At 41.6% G+C, this 26,542-nt stretch overlaps 1 protein-coding gene across 3 annotated transcripts in view; it reads left to right on the top strand.

Moving 5' to 3' along the window:
• GARRE1 (granule associated Rac and RHOG effector 1) overlaps positions 1-26,542 on the top strand; it is a 104,322-nt gene that overhangs the window by 48,231 nt on the left and 29,549 nt on the right. For all 3 annotated transcript variants that reach the window (XM_075537654.1, XM_075537652.1, XM_075537653.1), the window contains one exon: positions 21,029-21,238. In XM_075537654.1, coding sequence (XP_075393769.1) covers positions 21,029-21,238 — 210 coding nt within the window. The remainder of the gene's footprint in view (positions 1-21,028; positions 21,239-26,542) is intronic.

Here is a 26,542-nt window from a genome sequence, read left to right as displayed (position 1 = left end):
CTGTGCCCCCCTCCCTCATGAACCCACGATAATTTATAAATTATTACTTTGTCATATCTTATACTGTCCGACATCTCCCTTCACTCACTTTTCTGTTGTCCATCCCCCAGGGAGGAGATTATATGTAGCATCTAGTATTTATGTTCTTATCCTATAAATTTTTAAATTGTTAATTTCCAAATGAGAAACTGGGAAAAGTACATAATAGGTGCTGAGATGTCTAAATGTGATTATTAGTTTAATTTGTGAATTGCCATTACTTTGAATCATTGGTGGAATGTTGAAGTTCTACACATGTATACAGGATACATTATCTTTTCCAATTATAAATTCAATTTGAATTTATTTATTTTTAAAATACTTTTATTTGGAACTCTTACATCTCTTATCACAGTCCATGCATTCCTCCAATGTGTCGAGCACATTTGCACATAGGCCGCCATCATCATTTTCAAAGCATTCTCTGCCCACTTGAGCTCCTCATATCAGCTCCCCATTTTCCCCCTCCCTCCCCCGCCCATCCTCCCTCACGAACCCTTGATAAGTTATGGGATTATTTTTTCCATATCTTACATCGTCATCTGCTGCCCCTCACCCATTTTTCCATTATTTGTCCCCCTGGGAGAGGGTTCTAGTTTGATCCTTGTGATTGACTCCCCCTTTCTCCCCACACCCTCCCCTAATTCTCTTGGTATCTCTACTCTCCTTGTTGGCCCTGGGAGGTTTGTCTATCCTGGATTCCCTGTATTGTAGACTCTTATCTGTAGCAGTGTGCCTGCTCTGGTCTAAAACGATATGTAAGGTAGAATTGAGGTCATGATAATGGAGTGAAGGAAGTACCAACGACCTAGAGGAAAGTTGTGTGTTTCATCAGTGCTATACTGTACTCTGACTGGCTCATCTCTTCCCTGTGACCCCTCTGTGAGGGGATGTCCAATTGTCTACAGATGGGTCTCCACTCCTTTCCCCTCCCCCCCTTTACCTTGGGTTTTGCTTTATTCTGGGTCTTTGATACTTGATCCCATCAACACCTCATGATCACACAGGCTAGTGTGTTTCTTCCCTGTGGGCTTTGTTGCTTCTCAGCTAGATGGCTACTTGTTTATCTTCAAGCCTATAAGACCCCAGATGCTATATCTTTTGATAGCCAGGCATCATCAACTTTCTTCATCATGTTTGCTTATGCACCCGTTTTGTCTTCAGCAATCTTTTGGGAAGGTAAGCATCACAGAATGCCAGATTGAAAAAAGAATGCCAGATTGTTAGAACAAAATGTTCTTGTCCATCTGCGACCTTAATTCTTAACATATAGATATGAGTACATAGTTCTATTCCCCTCTCATTATATGTATATTTACATATGTACATGCCTATATTTAGACCTCTATAAATGTCCTTTGCCTCCTGGTTCTTTCCTCTATCTCCTTTTGACTTCCCTCTTGTCCCACCATCTTTCGGGTTTAGTAATTCATTGCTGCTACATTGCCGTTGATTGAGCCCCACTAGGCATCCTACAACCCTCCTTCCATTGAATTTAGTTCACTTGTTGTTCCCTTGTGCCTGAGTTGGTCCCCACCTCCTTCCTTTCTCCCACCTCCCCTTCCTCCAAAACCCCCCGGAACCTTTGGTCTTGTTATTTTCATCTCCGAATTATTTGTCCCACCTATCTTATCTAGATAGACATGCAAAAAACAGGCAAAGCCAGATAAAACAACAAAGGAAATAAAAACCAACAAAACAATAACAACAGCAGAAAGCCAAAACAAAATAACAATAACAAAGCCACTGACAAAAATGGAAAAGGCTATAAATAGTTCAAGGTCTGTTTGTTGACCTTTATGAATGTTTTTCAGTCAAGTCTGATGGGGTGCCACACTCTGTCTCCCAAGTCTATTTTTGGTATTCCCTGGAGGTTTCATCACTCTGCTTCCTCTGCTGCTCTGCTGCATGCCCTTAGTGCCTCACCCCAGCGTGATGGGGCCAGACTATGCACTATTCCACACTGTGTCTCCAGTGCTGTCCCCCGCAGTACCATGGTTCAGTGAGGGACGCCATGTCCTGTAGTGGGACCTTCCCTATGGTCCTCCTTGTGTGTTGTCTGCTCTAAGTCCTCGAGGCTTGGTGGGCCAGGATGACCTCTGCTTCCTCTCCATTCCTTTGCGTTTCTCACATGTGCTCTCATCCGACGCGCTCCTCTCCCCAAGCTATAGCCCCAATGCACTTCTCTGACGTGCATTCTTCTGAGGCGGCGTCAAGGGTGTCCACATAGTTGGGATTGGGTCGGCTCCAAAGACCCTCTATTGGTTCCCTGGTGCATGCCGGTATGTTGCATTCGCAGCTTTGTGTCAGGTTGAAGCCTGGTGTATCTCCTCCTGTGGAGATATAAACAATGCCCTGTGTCTCATTGGTGGGGTATAAGCAGTGGGGTATAAACAGCCCCACTATGAGACATGATGCCCCTCACTTACCCATAGCTCTACAGAGGACAACACCGGAGACACATTGTGGGAATTGCACCCGATCTGATCCCGCCACACTGAGGCAAAACACTAAGGGGGTGCAACAGAACAGCAAGGGAATGGAGCGGTGAGGTCCCCAAGGAATGCTGAAGGTGGACTTTGGGGCCAGGGTGTGGTGCCCCAACAGGCTGGACTGGAAAACACTCCTAAAGGCCAACAAATGATCCTTGAACTGACTACAAGCTTTTCTTTCTTGTGTGTTGTTCTTTGTCAGTGGTTTGTTGTTGTTTTGTTGTATATTGTTGCTTGGTTTTGCTCTGTCCTATTTTTGTGCATGCTATTATCTCCGCAGGTCTGTTCAAATAAGATAGGCTGGATGAACAATCTGGAGGAGAAAACAATAGGACCAACAGTTCCGGGGGGACATGGGATAAGGGGAAGTGGGGGGAAAGGAAGTGGTATTAACAAACCCAGGGACAAGGGAATAACAAGTGATCCAAATTGGTGGTGAGGAGGGTGTGGGAGCCCTGGTGTAGGGCGGGACTAAGCATGATAGTGGGACAGGAGGAGTCAAGGGAAATAGAGGAAAGAGCTGGGAGGCAAAGGGCATTTATAGAGGTCTAGATAAAGACATGTACATATGCAAATATATTTATGAAGGTGGGGAAATAGATCTATGTGCATATATTTATAGGTTTAGTCTTAAGATAGCAGAAGGATATTGGCTCTCCACTCAAGTGCTCCCTCAATGCAAGAATACATTCTTTTTTTTTTTTTTGCAAGAATACATTCTTTTATTAAATTGGCATTCTATGATGCTCACCTTCCCGACACAGCCTGTGAAGACAAAGTAGGTGCATAAGTAAATGTGGTGAAGAAAACTGATGGTGCCAGGCTATCAAAAGATATAGCACCTAGGGTCTTAAAGGATTGAAGGTAAACAAGCAGCCATCCAGCTCAGAAGCAACAAATCTCACATGGAAGAAGCACACCAGCCTGTGTGATCATAAGATGTTGACGCGATCAGGTATCAGGTATTATCAGAACAAAAAATTTTACCATAGTGAATGGGGGGTGGGTGGAGTACAGAGTGGAGACTGAAAAGCCCATTTGTAGGCCACTGGACATCCCCTTACAGAGGGGTTTCGGGGAGGAGACGAGCCAGATGGTGCGATGTAGCAACTATGAAAAATACAACTATCCTTTAGTTCCTAAATGCTTCCTCCCCCCCCCCCCCCCCACTATCATGATCCGAATTCTACCTTGCAAGTCTGGCTAGACCAGAGGATGGACACTGGTACAGATAGGAAGCAGAAACACAGGGAATCCAGGGCGGATGATCCTTTCAGGACCAGTGGTGTGAGTGGCGATACTGGAAAGGTAGAGGGAGGGTGGGTTGGAAAGGGGGACCCGATTACTAGGATCTACATGTGACCTCCCTGGGGGACAGACAACAGAAAAGTGGGTGAAGGGAGACGTCGGACCGGGCAAGATATGACAAAATAATAATTTATAAATTATCAAGGGCTCATGAGGGAGAGGGGAGCAGAGAGGGAGGGGGGAAATGAGGATCTGATGCCATGGGCTTAAGTGGAGAGCAAATGTTTTGAGAATGATGAGGACAATGAATGTACAAATGTGCTTTACACAATTGATGTATGTATGGATTGTGATAAGAGTTGTATGAGCCCCTAATAAAACGAAAAATATGATGCGTTAGAAAGCATCTGTAATATATGTATATGCTTGCTTTGTCATCTCCCCTCCTTCCTCCCACAGAAAAATCAAATACTCTGAAATAATCTGATCAAGTCTCTAGAACAAATTTTCCATCTATAAGAAATACAGACGATTATAGAAAAATTACACCGCATCACAAGGAAGCAATCAGAATGTAATAGTTAATGGTGTGTGACACCTTAGCTGGACCCGGAGTCTCAGTGATTTGGCAGTTATCCCGTATGATAGGATGTAGGGTAATAACTCCCATGGTGAGGTCTGCTGTGGCTGCTGATCAATTGAAGGGGAGTTTGTTCAGTGATGTGGCCTGCTTCTTACATATGTGGGCCGTCAGGCAAAGCTTGCTTGTTTTTTTTTTTGTTGAGTCTGCATTCTACATCTGGTTTACCATTTGACCTCTGGTTCTTGAGCTAGTGGCCTGCATATTGCCTGTTAATCATGGAAGTCATCTGCAGCCTGCCATCTTACCTGTACATGTAATATTCATTTGACTCTGCAGCCGGAAGCCTGCTGCCCAATCTGCTGATCCTTGGTTTCATCAGCTTCTACTGTTTCTACCTTCACTTCTTTAGTTATACATCTAGGATTGGAATTGCTGGGACATATGGTAGTTCTATGTTCAGGGTTTTTTTTAGAAACTACGGTGTTTGTACAGTGCTTTCTACAGTGTTTGTACTAGTTTACGGAACGTAAATAGATGAAGGCTCCAGTTTCTTTACCAACTCTCCATTGTTTTGTTCCATTCAAAGAGTGAGGTGCATCTCATTGTTTTGATTTGCCTCTCCCTAAAGGCTGTGTACAGTGGACTCAGGCTTAGGAACAATGGTGAATATGACACAGGACAGGGCAATGTTTTGTTTTGCATAGGGTCCCTATGGTTCGAACCAACTTGTTGGCACCTCAAAACAGTAACAACAACCAAGATGGTGTGCTGGGTAGCTTAAACAGTTCAGTGTTCAACCACATAGCAAAAGGTAAATGGTTCAGACTCACACAGAGGTGGCTCAGAAGACAAGCTTACCTACCAATCTATAGTCCTGAAAACCCCATGGAGCATTTTTTTTCTTGGCATAAATGGTGTTGCAAAGAGTTGGAATGAACTATGTTAACAATAGCTAATGACATTGACCATCTTTTCTTTTTTTAAAAATCATTTTATTGGAGGCTCTTAAAACTCTTGCTACAAACCGTACATCAATTGTATCTTACATGTTTGTACACATATTCCACCGTTCTTTTTTTTTTAGACATTTACTTTCCATTGAGACCTTGGGATCAGCTCCTCTTTCTTTTCCTCCCTGCCCCTACCCCCAACCCTCGTGGCCCCCTGATAGATTGTAGATTGTTAATTATTTTCAAATCTCGCACCGACCGCTGTCTCCCTTCCCCTCTGGCTTCTGTTGTTCTTCCCCCTGGATGGGGGGGTGTGTGGTTCTGTGCCATTCATCGTGATCGGTGCATTGACCATCTTTTCATGTACTTGTTGGCCATTTGAATATCCGCTAGTGAAATATCTTCTGTCCCCCTTTATTTTGTATTGTGTTTCTTTTTTTGTTATATATAATTATGTTAAAACAGCGGTCCTCAACCTGTTGGTCGCGACCCCTTTGGGAGATCAATTGACCCTTTCACAGGGGTCACCTAAGACTATGTATGGGAAAATACGTTATTTGCAGTAGTCTGAGGGACTGAGACACTGTTCCTCTACCTGTCTCCAAGCAGGTCCGCTTACATGGACATACGCCCACATATAAGTACCCTGCATGAAGATTGTTACCCATGCTACACCATGCTTCAAGACAAAATTTCATTTATTTGTCATTAGAAATAAATATTTTACAATATAGAATTACATATTGTTTTGTGATTAATCACTACGTGTTAATTATTTTCCATTTGTAACAATGAAAATGCATCCTGTATATCAGATTTTTACATTACAACTCATAACACTAGCAAAATTACAGTTATGAAGTAGCAATGAAAATAATTTTATGATTGGGGTCACCAAAGCATAAGGAGCTATATTAAAGGGTTGCGGCATGAGGAAGGTTGAGAACCAGTGTGTTAGAACCTTTTGAGATGTGTGGTTCCCCCAAATTTTCTCCTACTCTGAGTTTTCTCAACTTTGCTGATAAAGTCCTTTGATGAACCAAGACATTTAATTTATTTCCTTTGTCTATTGCTCCTCCTGCTTTTATTGTCATATCTATTATTATTGTCATAATAAAAACTAGCTCTCACAGCTTTGCAACTACATTTTCTTCTAATAATGGGATGGTTTTAGTTGTCACATTTAGTTCCTTTATACATTTTTAATTGTTTTTTGTGTATGGCGTGAGGCAAGAGTCTTACATTATTCTTCTGCATGTGGAAATTCAGTTTTTCCCAGAACTTATTAAGGAGACTTCTCTTTCCCTTCTTGAATGTATTTAGCACCCTTTTTGAAAATTGGTTGACCACATGTGTGGATTTGTTTCTGGACTCTCAATTCTATTCCATTGTTCTAAATAGGCAAATCAAACATTGTTCCTAATGTTCCTGTTTAAACATGTCTCTTCTATCAGCAGAAAGCTGCAGACAACTTCTCTCAGTAATATTTTTGTTTTAGGGTTCCTTCAAAAGGTAGGATATTGTTATGCCATGAGACAAAAACAATATTGAGGTCAGGGCTAAAATGAAAATTTTAACAGAACTCAAAGTGAACATCTTCCCAAATCATTAAACCTTTGAAACAAGTTTATGGGAATGCTTCTCTGCATAAAATAACACTGTTAGATAGATCAAGCATGTTAAGGGAGCCGTGAGTCAAGAAAGGGCAGACTGCCCTGACAAGGAACTGGCTAAAGTTCAGAGAGTTGGGGGTGAAGACCATGGACTGACCGTTGATGTTAGAACTGCGTAAGTTGGAATCTCACATGGATCATAATTTTTTAAAATCATTTTATTGGGAGCTCTTAAAACATCCGTACATCAGTTGTATCAAGCACATTTGTACATATGTTGCCATCATCATTTCCAAACATTTTCTACTTGAGCTGTTGGTATAAGCTCTTCTTTTTCCCCCCTCCTTCTTACTCTGTCCATCGTCCCCCTTCACCCACATTTCTGCTATTCATCCCCTTGGGGTGGGGGGCTATATATCCAACCTTGTGATGGGTTCTCCCTTTCTTCCCCTTCCCCTTCTCCAGCTATCCCCCTACCCTCATGATATTGCTACTCCCACTACTGTCCCAGAGGGTTTATCTGTCCTGAATTCCATGTGTTCCATAGCTCTTATCTGTACCAATGTGTGTCTCCAGTTTAGCCAGATTTGTAAGGTAGAACAGGGTCATGATAGTGGAGGGGAAGAAGAATTCAGTAACTAGAGAAATGATGTATGTTTTGTTGGTGCTATATTGCATCTTGATTACATCACCCCTTATAACCCTTCTGTGGGAGTATATCCAATTGTCTACAGATGAGCTTGGGGTCCCCACTCCAAATTCCCTCGTATTTTGGATCTTTTGATACATGATCCTGTTGACACCTCATGATCACAGAGGCCAGTGTGCTTCCATGTGGGCTTATTTGCTTCCCTGCTGAATGACTGCTTATTTAACTTCAAACCTTTTAAGACCCCAGAAACTAAATCTTTTGATAGTGGGGCACCATCCAGTCTTCTCACCTTATTTGCTTATGTAACCATTTTGTTTTCAGCGATCGTGTTGGGAAGGTGAGTATCAAAGAGTGCCAGCTTATTAGAACAAAATGTTACGGGAGTCTTTTAGTAGAGGTCCAAAGTCCGTCTGCTATGTTAATAGTTAACATATAAATATACGTACATTGGCCTCTATCTCTTTCATTATAAGTTAGTATATTTACATATATACATGCCTTTAGCTATACCTCTATAAATAGCTTTTGCCTCCTATTCTGTTTCCTTTCACCTTCCTCCTATCCTTCTATCATGCTCGCCCTCCATTTGTCTCTCAATAATTTCTCTTAAGATACATTATACCTGATTAAACACCATCAGGCATTATGTACCTTAGCTCCCCACTCCCTCCTCCGATGTCTCCCGGGAACTGCCGGTCCCTTAGTTTTTTCCTTGGGATTGTTTGTGCTACCTATCTTATATAGATAGACATATAGGGCAAAAGAAAAATAAAAGCAGAAAGCAAAACAAGAAAAAAAAACACCAATAGATAGTTCCAGGTCTGTCTGCTGACCCTTATGTATGTTTTCTGATCAAGTCTGATGAGGCGCCAAGCCCTGTCCCCCAAGTGAGAAATCTTTTTTAAAAAATCATTTTATTAGGGTCTCATTCCATTTGTGTAAAGCACATTTGTACATTCATTACCCTCATCATTCTCGAAACATTTGCTTTCCACTTAAGTCCTTGGCATTAGCTCCCTCATTTTTTCCCATCCCTCCATGAACCCTTGATAATTTATAAATTATTATTTTGTCATACCTTGCACTTTCCAATATCTCTCTTTACCTGCTTTTCTGTTGTCCGTCCCCCAGGGAGGAGGTTATATATAGATCCTTGTAATCCATCCCCCTTTTCTACCTACACTCCTTCCACCCTCCCGGTATGGCCACTTTCTCCACTGGTCCTGAAGGGATCATCCGCCCTGGATTTCCTGTGTTTCTGGTTCCTACCGGTACCAGTGTACATCCTCTGGTCTAGCCAGATTTGTAAGATAGAATTGGGATCATGATAGTGGGTGGAGAGGAAGCCTTTAGGAACTAGAAGAAAGTTGTATGTTTCATCGTTGCTACACTGCGACCTGACTGACTCATCTCCTCCCCACGACCCTTCTGTAAGGGAATGACCAGTTGCCTACAGGTGTGTCTTGGGTCCCCAATTTGTACTCCCCCTTATTCACAATGATTTGATTTTTTTTTTGTTCTTTGATGCCTGATACCTGATCCCTTCGACACCTCGTGATCACACAGACTGCCGTGTAGGCTTTGAAAACACGATTTTTTTAAAAAAGGAAATGTTTAAAAAAAACTTTTAGGAACAAATAAACAAACAAACCCTTCTCTTTCTCTGACTTGGAGTGGATAAATGAGCTGTACCAATTCAGGGTAAAATATCTGCATTTCATGTAAGTCTCATTAAAAATTTGTTATTTAAAAAAAATTGTTCCTTTGTGTTTGTCTGACTTCACTTAGCATAATGCCCTTTGAATCCATTCATGTTATGACATGTTTTACAATTTCATCATTATTCTTTAAGGAGGTGTGTTCCAGAGTTTCTTTATCCATTCTTCTGCCAGTAGGCATTTAGGGTCTTTCCATCTTCTTGCTAATGTGTCGTGGTTAATATGGAAGGGCATATATTTGTGCTTTATGGAATGAAAACTGGCTTCTGAAGGAATCACTTGTACCAGTTGCATTCAAGACAAGTAGGTCAGTCAGAAAGTTAGATACCATCTTGATTTTCTTGAAGAACACAGGATTATCACGAGACCTTATTATTAGAAGTTTTAAGAAAATGGAAATGCTACATTGGTGAGAAAGGGCAGAAAGCTGCACAGAGGAATTTTTTTTTAAATCATAACAGTGTACTCTTTTATTCTTAAAGGGCAGCAAGGGATTCCCTACAAAGATTTTGCTGGGAAATCTTATGGCATCCCCCCTAAGACTCTGATCTTGCCCCTTCATACTACTTGTTCCCCAAATCAAAGGAACATTTAAAAGGAGCACAGTGTGAGACCCTCAAGGGTGTCAGAACTGTTGCTATTGATTTGGTATAAATTGAAGATCGCAGAATCATCAGGAGATTATTAGAGACCATAGAGAGATAATTTGTTGTGGGGGGAGGGGAATTGCTTCACACTTTGAGATTTTTGCTTAATGAAGGCTTCTGATTTTATAGCAATACTTTTTGATTTATATACTGGGGAGTGGAAAAGTAAAGGTATACTTTCTTCCACCATTGGGGTTTCCCTGAAATCAGCATTCCATTTCAGTAGTTCTCTTATGGGTGTTTGTAATGTAAAATGCCTGGGGTCTAGATGACAACATACTGATTGTTTTTATTCAGGAATTGAACCTTTATGAGGAATTTAAGGCACTTCAAAAGGTTTGTTTATATAAAGGTCTCTTCAATTCCATGTAATAATGACATCTCATTGCTATCAACTTTGGATGCATTGAGACAAATAGATTTATTTCTTAAGATATAAGTGTCAGAAAGCTGATGTGCCCAGCTATCAAAAGATAAAGCATCTGGGGTCTTAAAAGGCTTGAAGGTAAACAAGCGGCTATCTAGTTCAGAAGCAACAAAGCCGATGTGGAAGAAGCACACCAACCTGTGTGTTCACGAGGTGTCAGAGGGATCAGATATCAGGCATCAAAGAACAAAAAAAAAATAAAATCATTGTGAATGAGGGGGAGTACTGATTGGGGACCCAAGACCCATCTGTAGGCAACCGGACATCCCCTTCCAGAAGGGTCGTGGGGAGGAGACAAGCCAGTCAAGGTGCAGTGTAGCAAGGATGAAACATACAACTTTCCTCTAGTTCTTAAATGCTTTCCCCCCACCCCCACTGTCATAATCCCAATTCTACCTTACAAATCTGGCTAGACCAGAGTATGTACACTGGTACAGATAGGAACTGAAAATACAGGGAATCCAGGACAGATGAACCCTTCAAGGCCAATGGTGAGAGTGGCAATACCAGGAGGAGGAGGGAAGGTGGGGTGGAAAGGGGCAACGGATTACAAGGATCTACATATAACCTCCTCCCTGGGAGATGGACAACAGAAAAATGGGTGAAGGGAGATATTGGACAGTGTAAGATATGACGAAATAATAACTTGTAAATTATCAAGGGTTCATGAGGAAGTGGGGAACAGGGAGGGAGGGGAAAGAAATGAGCTGATACCAAGGGCTTAAGTAGAAAGCAAATGTTTTGAGAATGATGATGGCAACAATTGTACAAATGTACTTGACGTGATGTATGTATGCATGGGTTGTGATAAGGGTTATATGAGCCCCCAATAAAGTGGTTTTTTTTTTTAAAGATATAAATGTCAATGGTGAGATGAAATAGTGTTTTTCTTAAATGAAACCTGTTACGCTCAAGCACTGAGCAGTTGTGTGTGGCTTTGGAAGCTGTCAAAAGGTAGCTGTCACTCACTTCTGTTGAGTCAGTGCTCACTCATAGTTGACCCTCTGTGGGTCTCTGGGACTTAACTATTTAAAGGGGCAGAAAGCTCACTCTTTCTCCTGCATAGTTGCTAGTGGTTTCAAACCATCAACCATACAGATCGCGGTGCAACACATCACCAGTACAGCACCAGAGCCAAGAAGTAGATAAGCTGCTCTTTTCCCTAAGCCCTACCCTCTCCTCCCTGTTCAACATTGTTGATTCCCCTTAATCTTAGCACTACTCTCTGTTATAGCATCACCCCACTCGGAGACTCATGCCATGTAAGAGAGCACAAGCCATTTCAGCACTTCTTAAAAATCCATCCACTGCACATCGAAAGAATTCATCAAGAGAGTAATAAGAGCCCATGGACTGGGAAAACATCTTTAGCAATGACACATCAGACAAAGACTTTATTACTAAAATCTACAATACTCTGCTAGTGTCCAAAAAGAAAAAAAAACTAATTGCCCATTAAGGAGGTGGACAAAGGGCACCAATAGTTTCACAAGGGGAGAAATCCGAATGGCCAATAAATATAAGAGAAAATGTTCCCGATCATTAGGCTTAAGAGCAATGCAAATTAAACAACGAGATAGCACCTAACACCCTCAAAGAGAGCACAATTCAAAAAATCAGAAAGCAACAAGTGTTGGAGGGACTGTGGTGAGATAGGAACTCTTATCCGCTGCTGGTGGACCTGTAGGTATGTGCAGCCACTATGAAAATCAATTTGGCGATATCTAAAACAGATGGAGATTGATTTACCATACGACCCAGCAATCCCCCCTACTGGACATATACCCAGAAGAGACAAGAAACAAACCATGGCCAGACATCTGTGCTCCAGTGTTCACTGCGGCACAGTTCATAGTTGAAAGGAGTTAGAAACAACCCAAATTTCTATCAACAGAAGAATGGATTTAAAAACTGCGGTACATTGAGGGCAATGAATGCACAAATGTGCTTTACACAATTATTTATGGATAGTATTAAAAGTGTATGAGCCCCTAATAAAACGATACATACATACATACATACATACATACATACAATGGAGTTCTACGCATCCCTAAAAAGCAGTGATGAACGCATGAAACATATCCCTGCATGGGAAAAACTGGAGGAAATTATGCTAAGTGAAGTAAGCCAAGCACAAAAGGACAAGTACAACATGAATCTTCTGAGGTAAGCTTAAAAATGCAAAAAGAGCAAAGGGAAAAAGACACTATACAAATATTCCTGGGATGAGGTCCAAGTAGTATGACGGGCCAGACCAAAACCAGGGCTACATATGGTAGCCAACTAAAAAGAAGGGGGGAGGGGAAGACATGGGTAGCGGGGGACAGGTCGCTAACCCACTCAAGGATAGGATATTGTTTATATCCCCACGGGGAAAGAGGGACAAGACTTCAACTCCGTGCTCCAAGATGTGAATGCAACATACCAGGATGAAGCAGGGAACCAGTAGAGAGGTCTGAGGGGTCAGGCCCAATCTCAACTACGTGGACAGCCTCCCCTCCCCACAGAAGAATTCACTTCACTGAAGCTACAGCTCAGGGAGCGGGACATGTCTGATCAGAACACACAGGAGCAAATGAAGGGAGAGGAAGAGAGAATGGAACACATCCTGGCCCACCAATCTCTGAGGACGATATTCCTGCTCAGAGCAACCAAAGCACAGAGAGGACCATAGGGCCAGCCCCACTGCAAGACACGATGCCCTCACTGACCCATAACACTACAGGGACTACACTGGGACAAAACGCTAAGGGTGTGCAACAGAGCAGCAAGGAGAGCCAAGCAATGAAGTCCCCAGGGAATTGCAAAAATAGACTTTGGGGCCAAGGCGTAGCACCCCATCAAACAACTGGAAAACAATCCTAAAGGTCAACAAACAGACCTTTTTACAGGCTTTTTGTTGTGGTTGTCAGTTTGTTGCTTTGTCTTGTTTTTTTTTGTGTATACTGTTATCTCTGCAGGTCTATGTAGATAAAATAGGCAGGATAAACAACAGGACCAACAGTTCTGGGGGGACATGGGAGAGAGGGAGGTGGGGGAAAGGAAGTGGTTGTTAACAAACCCAGGGACAAGGGAATAACAAGTGATCCAAAATCAATGGTGAAAAGGGTGTGGGAGGCATGGTAGGGCTTGATAAAGGGCAATGTAACTGAAGAATTACCGAAACCCAAATGAAGGCTGAACATGGAAGTGGGACAGGAGGAAAGAACTAGGAGGCAAAGGGCATTTATAGAGGCCTAAATATAGGCATGTAGATATATAAATATATTTTATATGATGATGGGGAAATAGGTCTATGTGCATATATTTATAGGTCTAGTATTAAGGTAGCAGATGGACATTGGGCCTCTCTCTACTCAAGTACTCCGTCAATGCAAGAACACTTTGTTCTAGTACACTGGCATTCCATGATGCTCATCTTCCCAAAATGATTGCCAAAGACAAAGTGGTTGCATAAGCAAATGTGGTGAAGAAAGCTGATGGTGCCGGCTATCAAAAGATATAGCATCTGGGGTCTTAAAGGCTTGGAGATAAACATGCACCCATCTAGCTGACAAGCAACAAAGCTCACATGGAAGAAGCACACCAGCCTGTATGATCACGAGGTGTTGAAGGGATCAGGTAATCAGGCATCAAAAAAACAAAAAAATGTGAAAGGGGGAGTGCAGAGTGGACACCCAAAGCTCATTTGTAGGCAACTGGACATCCTCTTACAAAAGGTTGCAGGAAGATCAGCCAGTCAGGGTATAGTGTAGCACTGATGAAACATACAAGTTTCCTGTAGTTCTCTAATGCTTCCTTCCCACCACTATCATGATTCCAATGCTACATTGTAAATCCACCTAGACCAGAGGATGTACCCAGGTACAGATAAGAGCTGGAAATACAGGGAATCCAGGATAGATATACCTCTCAGGACTAATAATATACCAAGAGAGTAAGGAGAAGGTAGGGTAGAAAGGGGGAACCGATCACAAGGATCTACATATAACCCCTTCCCTAAGGGGCAGACAACAGAAGAGTGGGTGAAGGGAGAAGTTGAATAGTGTAAGAAATGACAATAATAATTTATAAATTATCAAGGGTTTGTTAGGGGGTGGGGCCGGGAGGGGAGTAGAATGAGGAGCTGATACCAAGGGCTTAAGTAGAAAGCAAATGTTTTGAGAATGATGATGGCAACAACTGTGCTTAACACAATGTATGTATGTATGTATGGATTGTGATAACAGCTGTATGAGTGTCCAATAAAATGATTTTTTAAAAGCACACCAGCCTGTGTGATCACGAGGTGTTCATAGGACCAGGTATCAGTCATCAAAGAAAAAAAATCATATCATTGTGAATGAGGGGGAGTGCAGAGTAGAGACCCAAAGCCCATGTGTAGGCAACTGGACATCTCCTTATAGAAGGGCTGCAGGGAGGAGATGAGCCAGTCAGGGTATAGTATAGCACCAATTAAACATACAACTTCAGTTCTCTAATGATTCTTCTCCCCAGTTATGACCTCAATTCTACCTTACAAATCCGGCTGGACCAGAGGATGTACACTGGTACAGATAAGAGCTGACAACACAGGGAATCCACAACAGATAAACCCCTCAGGACCAGTAATGAGAGTAGCTTTACTAGGAGGGTAAGGGGAAGGTAGGGGAGAAAGGGAACAGATCACAATGATCTACATATAACCTCCTCCCTGGGGGATGGACAACAGAAAATTGGATGAAGGGAGATAATGGACAGTATAAGATATGGAAGAAAAAATCTATAAATTATCAAGGGTTTGTGAGAGAGAGAAGGTGGGAAGGAGAGGAAAAATGGGAGCTGAAACCAAGGGTTTAAGTAGAAAACAAATGTTTTGAGAATGATGATGGCAACAAATGTACAAATGTGCTTGACACAATGGGTATATATATGGATTGTGATAAAAACTATGAGTCCCCAATAAAATGATTTTTGAAAATATACACACACTAATCCACCCACTATTGTTGTAGCCCTGGCAGTGCTAACAAGTAAGCTTTGCATTGCTACCCACAAAGTCTGGCTCAAACCCACCAACTGCTTCGAGGCAGAAGATGAGGCTATCTACTCTCATAAAGATTTACAGCCTCTGAAGCCTTACCATAGGGAATCAATTTGATGGCCATTGGTGTAGCTTTAAGTTTTTTTTTTGTTATTGTCACTACTTCCTAGACCTTGTCATAGGGAGACAACGTAGCCGTCTGATGGTTGGATGTCAGGGTACCCGCCCCTAACACATAATCACAGATCTAGTAGGCATAATTGTACAGCGATGATAAGTAAAGATTTTAGTAAAGTCATAGCATGAGAGATAGAAGAGAGATTGAAATAATGGAGTCAGACACATTTCATAGTAGCATGCTCACCTCAGCCTCACTTGGTGGTCCATGTGGAGAGAGAGAGAGAGAGATCTTTATTGCTAACCAAGGCAAATTCTCTGGGGACGTGCAAGCCCCCTAATTACAGGTAAAGCATGTCACAGGAAAGGGTTGTGTTATAGGTAGTACAATAATGAGAGGTGGGTGATCTAGGGGTATCCACGTAATATGAAGAGGAGGGATTGGGGGTATACATGTGACAAGATGGGCTGATCCTAGATTCAGGATGGCAGCCTAACTTTGGATATCACTGAGCAGGTTTGACCTGTTCTCTGGCTCTTTATAGAAACCATGATCAGTAAGATGTAAACCCACCCTTCAGGGACCAAACCAATGATTGAAAGCCTTTAGGGAGAAGTAGCCCATTGTCCTTAACAGCAGGGAGTGGGGCCTACCTGTGGTGGGCCCTGACAGTAGTCTTGCAACTGACTGCTTCCAGGGAGGTAACTTGACAATCATTTACCATTAGCTGCAAGCAGTGTCCTATTGGGGGAGATGACTTGGGAGAAATCTTTCTGTTTCCCACAGTTGGGAACATAGTTCTTGGTGTCAGACCAGGCTTCAGATTCCTACTGCAGCACTTCCTGCATGTTTGACATTGGCCTAGGCCTCAAGTTTCATCATCTGCAAATGGGGTGAGTTGGTCTCACCTCATAGAGTTGCCTTATCACAGGGAAAGTTTTTGATGTGGGTTAAACACTCTATATAAGTGGTACCTGTTGATAGAAGTGGAATTGTAGTTTCCCTGACATATTCAACTCAAGTGCCTCTGTCATTTAACCTCTCTACATCTTTGTACAAGTTTATTGCACACTGCAGACTATCGTCTGCATGAAGGAGGGAAAACTGCCTATTGCACTGGGGTCACTCTCTTCCAGATCCATATGTTAGAATTTATAGTTCTTTCTAGATCTCTCAGGAACATTCTCAAGGAGTAGCCCATCCTTGGTCAAGGTGGATAGCATATGTTACAAGAGAGTAGTTAGATGAAGAAAGACATGATAACAAATAAATCAGTAGAGGAAATATCTAGAGGTTGGGCTCCATGCTCTTCAAAGAGAAGGTGGTGTTTAAGTAAGTTTTCGGAGCAGATATTTTGTGAAGCAACTGTTGCCAGGTAACTAGATTTGATTGGCATTTGCTGAATTATTGCTACACAGTACTTTTGTTACAGCCAAACTTGGTTTGATGCTCTATGCATCAGCAGTAGGAACCAGGAGAGGCACGATAGCAGCTGAGGTCTTGTCATTATCTTTATTTATAGGGAAGAAACTTAGAGAAGTAAAATGCTTTATCTAAGGTTAGACTTGCAATAATTGAGACTACATAATGGATGTGTACCTTTCAAAACCATCCAGTGTTGTTTTCCACACGTATTCCTCTAGCAGCATCTTTGCCCTTCCTGTTCTCTTACTCCATGACCAGACCATCCAACACACATCCAACCATAGGGTGGGCCTGTAGTGCAGTTCTGTCAGATGAATGTCCTGTTATGAAAGTTTGGTCTTTTAGAAGGGGGAAGAATAACTCTTTCCCCTTGGTCATTTACTCAGAGAACTTTTTTCTTACCAACTGCCCATAGGTATGCGGTCTCCCAGCCACACTTTGTGTATCTATTGGTTTGTGCTCTCTCATTCCACGTGAAAGACAACAAATAGGTCTGACATGTCCGCTGTCCCCAGCCCCCTCCTGTAACTGACCAGGATGTCCAAAACTCTGCTCCATTCATTCTCTGTGCGCATTGTGCAAAAAGATTCAGGACACCCTTGTTCAGATTTGAATCAATTGAGGTTGAATTATGTCATGTATCTCATCTCTGGGTTGCTAATCCACAACTATTTCAAGGAATTCAGAGTCTGTGTAAGGCAATGAAACACTCCAGCTAAGAGCATAGACCTGTAAGTCAAGTGGCCACTCTGCTCGAACTCTTGGCAGAGTATACCCTCTCCATACCTTAGTCTTATCACCTGTAAACTGGCCTCATTGGATGGCCCCCCCGGATTAATTGGAATAATCCTTGTGAAATCCTTAGCATAGAATCGCGTACATGCTGAGTGCTGAGTTAAGACTGACTGTTGTTTCCATGTATGACCATTAAAAAGTGCTGTTTATTTTACTCATATCATGCACCTCTTAAGTTTCAAGGTCTACTGTCTGTCCTTTATCCTGATCAATCTAGTACAGATCACCAATGGGAAGGAGATTCAAAGGAGGTGTGAGTGGAAACAGGAGGTTTGGATAGGGGTTAAGCCTGTGATTCTGGTTGTTCACTACAGAGGAAGGAGGAGGGTATTGTATAAAATTGGCACACGTTTGTTTTAGTTGAGCCGGGCAATTTCCATGGGACAAGAAAATCTCAGACTTCATGTCACTGCTGGCAACTGTCCTGCCCCTGTTTCTCTAGGAAGCACAACTTCCATTCATTCTAGTAAGAATGCAAGGATCCATGATGGAGGGTGGTGCGTGGCACGTGTACTGGGAAGCTGTCACCCAACTGGAGTCTTATTTTGGGCTGTTCCAAAGGATAGAACTCAGATGGATGGTGGGGGCTGGGGTTGGAGTTTATAGGGTTAGAAAGGCATTATAAACAGTTCTCCAACTTTTCTCACCTCCCTAAGACAGTACAGAATGCTGGCAACAAGTGGGCCCTCTCAGATTTGCTCTTCCCAGTAAAATTCATTATAAGTTCAGTAATTAAAGATTTTTATGGATAATTGATTATCATAGATGTAGTTAGGTTAAAATGTAATACCTTATTTGATCTCCTTTTTGGCCCATTTCAAAGTTGTTTCTGTTTTTCATATTCTTTTTAATTGAGGGTTTTGTTTTTTTGTTGTTTTGTCTAGTCATTGTTGGGATTTTTTATTTGTTTGCTTGCTTTCTTCCTGTTTTGTATGATTTTCTGTATATGAAATCTGGGACAGGTAGATCTTAGAGACAGTAACTGGGTTGCTAGTTACTAGGGACATGGCAGGGAGGATGAGGGGAAATGGAGCACTAACAGTGAGTAGAAGAAGATGTTCTGAAAGTGACTGTGGCGATGATTGCACAACTCTTAATATGACAGATTGCTAATAAAACTTTTAAAAAACTGTTTAAGATTTTCTGGGTAAATCTATCAAAGGCAATGAAAAATAAAATCATTTCCATGAAAAAGAATTAGGATGTAATCAAAGAGTTGCAAAAAAGATTTTGTTGTCAATTTCAGTGTGGGCAAAGCAACTGTAGAAGATTAGAAAAATGAATCTGGAAAGTCTGTATGCTAGTTGCTTTGCAAGTGGGAAGTTCTTACTTTAAAGAAAAGGAAATTGGGAATTACAGAGAACACCCCCTGTGGCCAACAAAGCAAACCGGGAATGACACTGTGAGCGAACAGCTTTAACTGATGCCAGAAAACTGGCAGGTAAACGCATATTTGAATCCTGAATTAAAGTTTCAGATATTATGGTATTATAGTATTTTGTTTAAGTGAATTCTAGTTGTAATGGATTAGCTCATCAACCCACCAACTACTGATATGGATCAGGTAAGTAGTTTCTGTTGTACTGACACTAGAGTTGTCTAATATGTTAGTAATTCAAAAATTGTTCAAATCTCCTTTCAAGAATTTGTTGACTCCTCAAAAACTGGTCTAGCAACTCTGTTTCATAAGCAGGGGCTATGGCAGGCAGTTATGTCTATAACTGTGTTAGTAACACTCTTACTAAAACTAACCAGTATTTTAAGGTTCTCTCTCTCTCTTTCTTTCTCTCTCTCTCTCTCTCTCTCTCTCTCTCTCTCTCTCTCTCTCTCTCTCTCTCTCTCTCTCTCAAGATTCCATTTCTAACAGTATCTTTTTATAGTCTAACTGACTTTCTTTGTGATTTTTCATCACATGGTTTTTACTCTGCCCTTGGATTTATTGTGTGGCTATCAATGGGATTGTGGACTACTGTGGTTCAGCGGGAACTCCAAACCAGTCAGGGATGGTGTAAGCCAGAGTCTAGTGGAGACGAGGAGAGAGGTTTGGTGGGAAGTTGGAGGACCTATTTGAATATTGAGTGTTACTATTAGTTGAATCGTTTCAACTTCTAGAAATTCGGCACTGAGGCCCAAACACAGAAACAAGATAAAATTAAAGTGTGGTGGTGGCCTTTTAATTTTAAATAATTTTGAATTTCCAATTAATCATGAAGACAAGTAAAAAAAGTATTAATACAAAATTGTAGAAATCTTTTTGTGACAAAATATTTGTTTAACAAAAAAATGGCAAAGCTGTTGTACCTCACAATCGCCTCCATTTAAGTGTGTGCCTTCCGAAAAGTGTGCCCATCTCTCGAACGCGCCCTCGAAGAAGTCTCCGCCCTTCAATTTGCACCATGGCAACCTGACAGGTTGGACATCCTTGAGGGACTCAAAGCATGTGGCTTTTCAATGTTATCTGAGTGTAAGGAGAAACCTGAAGTGCATGATCAGAGCTGGGGGTGCATGAATTATGGTTTCTCAGTGAAATGCTTTTAGAACCAGCCCTTGCTACCCTCAGGGAATAGACAGGCACATCATTGTGATGAGTAAATTCTGCATTGCAACTTCCCTGGCTGCCTCCTCACCATTGCAGGTTTTTAATTTTCCTAATAACATCATCATTGTCCTATGCCCCTTGAGAAAATCTACCAAGGCGGACCCTTTAGAATCCCCCCACCCCCTGCCCTGGCAAAAAAGAAAAAAATTTACCATAACCTTCTGGACTGACTGCTCTGCCTTGAACGTAACTAGCCCAGCAGACCTCTTTGGAAACTTGTTTTAATGGGTATTTTTAAAAATAATTAAATCATTTTATTGGGGGCATGTACAACTCTTATCACAATCCACACATCCATTGTGTCAAGCACATTTGTTCCCTCATCATTCTCAAAACATTTGCCTTCTACTTAAGCCCTTGGTATCAGCTCCTCATTCCCCCCCTCCCTCCCCCTCCCTCATGAACCCTTGATAATTTATAAATTATTATTGTTATGGGACTTTTTTTTAATGCATCCTAATGAAACTAACATGCATGTCTGAGAGAATGGTCTGCCTCCACCCACAGATCCTAGAGACCTTTTCAAATAGGTTTTATTTGGAATAAGCCCATGCATGTATGAACTAGAACCTTAGTACTAATACTTTTTAATTCATTCTCGTATTGTAAGTAATATGAATTGCTATTTGAGAATTTACTTCACTAATCAAGCAGCAACTTGGAACCTAAAAATTCGTGGCTCTCTTGTTTTCACAGGTGTTGGGACGATGCTTCTTGACAGTGGTGCAAGTGCATTTCCAGTTTTTGACCCAGGCATTACAGAAGGTCCAACCAGTGGCCCACTCTTGCTTTGCCGAGCTTATTGTACCCGAGAAAAAGAACAGCAGCAGTGGCAGCAGGTTGCCTGGCATGAGCCACACACCTGAACTGGAGGAAGCTGTGCGTTCCTGGCGGGGGGCCGCAGAGGTAGGACCCTGACTTCGGGGTGGTCGTGCCCGTCAAAGAGTAGATGTGCTGCAGTACCTTTGTCTCTCGGCTCGCAAAAGAGCCGTTTTACTTACACATAAAAGTTTTAAACTGTTATCATTAGCAACTTTACTTCATTTGGCAGTGATTGACTTTCTGCAATGCCCACCCTGTGTTGGGCATATACCAGACACTAAATGGCAGCCTCTGTTCAGCCTACTGGTAATGTGAGGGCTAAAGAAACCACAGCGGAGGAGTGCTGGAGCCCAGAAGAAGCTGACCTCCAAATGGGAGTTGTGCAGGAACACTTCCAGGGGAGGCAGGCCCCAAACCTGTGAGAACTACAGTAAAAGCTCAGTGGCATAAAGAATTGCATCTGCTTTTGATAGCTAAACAAGCGCTCTCTTTAGAAGTGCTCTCGTCTTTGAAGTCTTCTTGAAGATCTTTAACTGGTTTGACTTTGCCTACATCCTCATTGTCAGTCGCTTTGCACGTGATTTCAGCAGTTTTCTAATATAATTTTATATGACTTATTTTTATAAAATCTGACCATCAGAAAGAGACATACCAAGAGATTGACTTGACTGTATAGAGATAGTAGAGTGTGGAATGATATGGGTGGGGATCAGAGATGAGGAGGTGTGGTGTTCACGAGGACTAAGTGTACAGGTTTATTGGTGAAGATTTCTCCTCTCTTGCTTTCCCACACAATCTTGTAACTGAAGAGGCCCGCCATGATATGGGCCACAGAAGCATCCCTGAACCATGCTGACATGAAATCCAGCCTGAGATGGCATCTTAATTATCTAGTGGTTTCTATAACAATCCCCAAAATGGATTGCTTTAAGAAACAAATTTATTTCATCAGAATTCTGGAGACTCGAATTGTTAAATCATGTAGGGGAGGCTTTCTCATTTGACCCTGGAGAAAGGCCCTCGTCTCTCCTGAGTTTCTCTTCCTGGATGATTTCTATGTGACTTGGCTTCTATTTTCCTCCATCTCTGCTCATTTCCTTTGCTTGTATAATCTTTCTTATATCTCAGAAGATATTGACTGAAGACACAGCACTAGCCTAAGAAAGACAATCTCTTCCCAAATAGGGCTCCAAAGAAGAGGTTATTGTGTGGAAATTGGCATTATGTAAAAATGTACAATGACCACATCAAGCCACAAAACGGAAAATGACCACTCATGACAGAAATGCCAATACTGCCAGATTTCATTGTTTCCAAACAGCCACAGCACTGGGAATTGTGGTCCCTTAAACAAAAATGTGCCTTTTAAGGACACTTCTCGTAGTCAGTGACAGCATGTTTTTATAAGAGGCATTTTAATCCTCTTATCTTCAGTCAGGAAAGGGCTTTCCAACTTGATAATTTAACTAGAATTTATTTCTCCCTTTTACAAAATAAAAGCTCATTTCATTATAAAGGAAAAGTATATTCATTTATTGTATAATGTCTAGTTAGAATTATAAAAGAATTAGATTAACAGATTATTTCATATTTTAGAAATGTCCTTAGTCAACGTTTTTAAAGATGATTTATCACATTTAACGTTGTACACAGTCTAATTTTCTTGGTCTTTTGTCCTATTTTGCTTTTTCCTTTGGATTACTTCTTCTTGTTTGCTTCATTGTTTTGGCATCTCTTTCTTTCTTTTGTGATCCAAGTGGATTTTTATAAAGGATAGAAGAAGTTTCAGACTTTACAGTTAACTGAACACAAGAATGCACCCCCACACGTGGCGACCTGAGGGTTGGGGGGAGAGAAAGAGGAAGAGAGAGAGAGGGAGGCATGGCTGAGCAGGAGGCAGAGGAGCAGCGGGAAAGAGATGGCATCTCTTTCATGTTAGAGACTTCCCTTAGGTTTTATTGGTGTTTACTGGAGTTAGGAAGTGGTGTGTGGGGACCTATTGATCTCATTGTGGGTCCCTTGACCTCCCTCCCTCCCTTGACCTTTTCCTCCACCCATTTCAACCTGTTCCGACCCTTCTACCCTCCTTTCATTCCCTTCGCTTCAGCTAGGGACCCTGCCCTGCAATTCACTAAAAAAATTAATTCCTCTGACAGCAGCCTCCTTTCACATCACCAAAATGGTACACTCCTTACTTTCTGAATCCTCGTCCCCTCTTCCAGCTCATTTTACCCAGAAGAGTGCCCATTCTTTCTGTCTAAGGTCTATGCCACCCCTCTTCTTACCCCAATTTCAAGGACCCCCTTCTTAGAGAAACCTGTGTTGTCTCCCTCACTCTTATCTTGTTCCCATCAGTACACAAACATGCTTATAAACACAAAACTTTGACTGCCCTGCTTGTTTATCTGCTGTTTTCCACACTAACTTCTTGGCAGAGAGGTTAATCTTTGTCTCACCTTACATTCATTCTAAAAAATTCTATTATTGTGAAATACTGCAAGCATTTTTTAAAATGACACATATACCTATATATCTTCATTTTCTTTTTTTGAATTGCAGCAGTGTCTAAGGCCCCTTCACTGATTTTTTTTAAATCATTTTATTGGGGGCTCATACAACTCTTATCACAATCCATACAGACATCAATTGTGTAAAGCACATTTGTACATTCATTACCCTCATCATTCTCAAAACATTTGCTCTCCACTTAAGCCCTTGGCATCAGCTCCTCATTTTTTCTCCCTCCTTCCCCATTACCCCCTCCCTCATGAACCCTTGATAATTTATAAATTATTATTTTGTCATATCTTATACTGTCCGACATCTCCCTTCACCCACTATATCTTCATTGTCAATGAATCAAATTAATCTTAACCTTTTGCCCTGTTTGCTTCATACTTTAAAAAAAATTTAACTTCTTCAAAATTTAATCATCATAATTTACTATCATCCCGACCTTGGGTGACATAAATGGTTGGGATTGGCTACTAGTCTAAAGACTGATAGTTTGAACCCATTCAGCTTCTCCATAAATAATGTAGCAAAGGGAAGAAGAAAATGTTCGAGAATTGATTGTGGTGATGAGTGTACAGCTCTTGTTGATATGATTGAATTATTTGTGCAAAGTGTGCGTGAAAAGATTATAGCCAAGAAAACCCTGTGAATTAGTTCTGCTCTGCAGCACCTGAGGGCGCCATAAGTCATGGCAGAATTAGTGGCAGCTAACAGCATCTGGCTGTCATGATTCCCGAAACTGCTCACAGGGTCTTCGGCTGGACTCACAAACCGCCAGGTGTCTATTGGGGCTGTGCTTTCATCTGGAGCTCAGGATCCTCTTCCAGGCTTCCTGGTGGTTTTGTAGAATTCAGGCTCTCACCTCCATCCTGTTTCTCTTTAAGTGGGGAACACACACACACAACTGCAGTTGAGTTACTTTCGTACTTCTCCACTATGTTATTTACAGCTCTTCTTTTCTTGAGGTACCCTCTACTTTGATGTTGAAATTTGATACTTTTCCGCATATGGTATATTTTTGCTATATATGTAAATATCCATAAATAATAAAGTATTAGTTTACATGATTCATTTTATATAAAAATGTTATTAATAAATCTTTTTATTGGGGCTCATACAACTCTTATCACAATCCATACATACATCAATTGAGCAAAGCACCCTTATACATTCGTTGCCCTCGTCATTCTCAAAATTCCCCTTCCACTTGGGTTCCTGGAATCAGCTCGGTTTCCTTTTTTTCCCTCCCCATCCCTCCCCGCTCCTCCCTTCCTCCTGCACCCTTAATAGTTTATAAATAATTATTTTATCTTATCTTACACTGCCCAGCGTCTCCTCTCACCCACCTCCCCATTGCTCATCTCCCAGAGATCCCCAAGATCGGTTCTCCCTTTCTACACCTCCTTCCATCCTGGTGTCGCCACTCCCATTGCTGGTCCTGAGGGGTTCATCAGTCCTAGATTCCTTGTGTTTCCAGATCCCTACTGCACCGCTGTACATCCTCTGGTCTAACCAGGTCCGCAAGGTAGAATTGGGGTCATAATTGGGAGGGGAGGAATCATTCAAGAACTAGAGGAAGGTTTTGAGATTCATTGTTGCTACACTGAACCCTGAGTGACTCATCTCCTCCCCACTACCCCTCTGGAAGTGCATTGGGTCCCCATCACGCACTCCCCCTCATTCACGGTGATGTGATTTCCTGCCCCCCCTGCCTTTGTTGTTTGACACCTGGTCTCCTCTGCCCTTCACGATCACCCATGTTGGTGTGCTGCTTCCGTGTGGGCTTTGTTGCTTCTGGGCTAGATGGCCGCTTGTTCGCTTTCAAGCCTTTAAGTCCCCAGACGCCATATCTCTCAATAGCCGGGCACCATCAGCCTTCTTCACCACACTTGCTTATGCACACATTTGTCTTCAGCATTTATATGAGGAAGGTGATCACACAATGATGGTTCTTGTTCCTTGGTGTCTGCTACCTGGTCCATTCAACACCTTGTATTCGCTTAGGCTGTGTGCTCCTTCTCTGTGGGTAATTTTATATAAATTTACTGCCCTCTCCCAGGGGTCCTATCTAATCATTTGAGTTCTTGTTTTCAATTGGATTTTAGATAAATAAATCTGAAAAGAGCAAAATGATCAAAGCAGAACTTTTTTAACTAGACAAGCTAAACTGTCATTTGGTTTTAAGATTTCAGGGCTATTTTTGGCTTAAAGCTTATCTCAGGGAGATAGTATTAGGGATTCAACCACCCTATATGGCTTCAGACATCCCTACAGTATGATAGTTTGAATTTCTCTTCTACGTTTTCCCCATTTGATCAGGATTCTTCTAGGGAATCTTTTACCAAAATATCCACTAATGGAAGTCAGCCGCCATTCAGTCCTGGTCTCTTTGCAAAGGAGAAAGTTTGTTCATTGAGGCAAGTAGCCACACATTCTAAGTCCTGCTATTTCTGAGTTCTCTTTTTCTTTTTTTTTTTTTTTTATGAGTTCTCTTTTTCTTCTGTTGCTCCAGGTATATAGAGATCAGTTGTGTCTTGGAAGGCTGCTTGAAGCTTTTAATACCCAAGGCACTACACAATGAACTTGGAGCTAGAGCAGAGCAATAATCTTGAGCCTGAACTTAAACCAAGGATCCAGATAAATTCATGAGGTGTTGGGTTTTTGTTTTTGTTTTTTGCATAAGCAGCCGCAGTAGCTTTTTAGGTTTTTTTGTCATCATGGTAAATGTATCTACCAGACAATTTTTATCTGTTCTACTTTTCTTTTTTTAATTTTATTACATCTTATTTGTTTTATTTAATGAACAAACACACAGAGAAGGAGGTTATGGTACAGTTATGTTATTTCTATAAGAGATTAAGAAGCCACTAATAT

Source organism: Tenrec ecaudatus, chromosome 18 (genome assembly GCF_050624435.1).
Source record: "Tenrec ecaudatus isolate mTenEca1 chromosome 18, mTenEca1.hap1, whole genome shotgun sequence".
Classification (NCBI taxonomy): Eukaryota; Metazoa; Chordata; class Mammalia; order Afrosoricida; family Tenrecidae; genus Tenrec; species Tenrec ecaudatus.
This window is presented reverse-complemented; position numbering and strand designations above follow the sequence as displayed.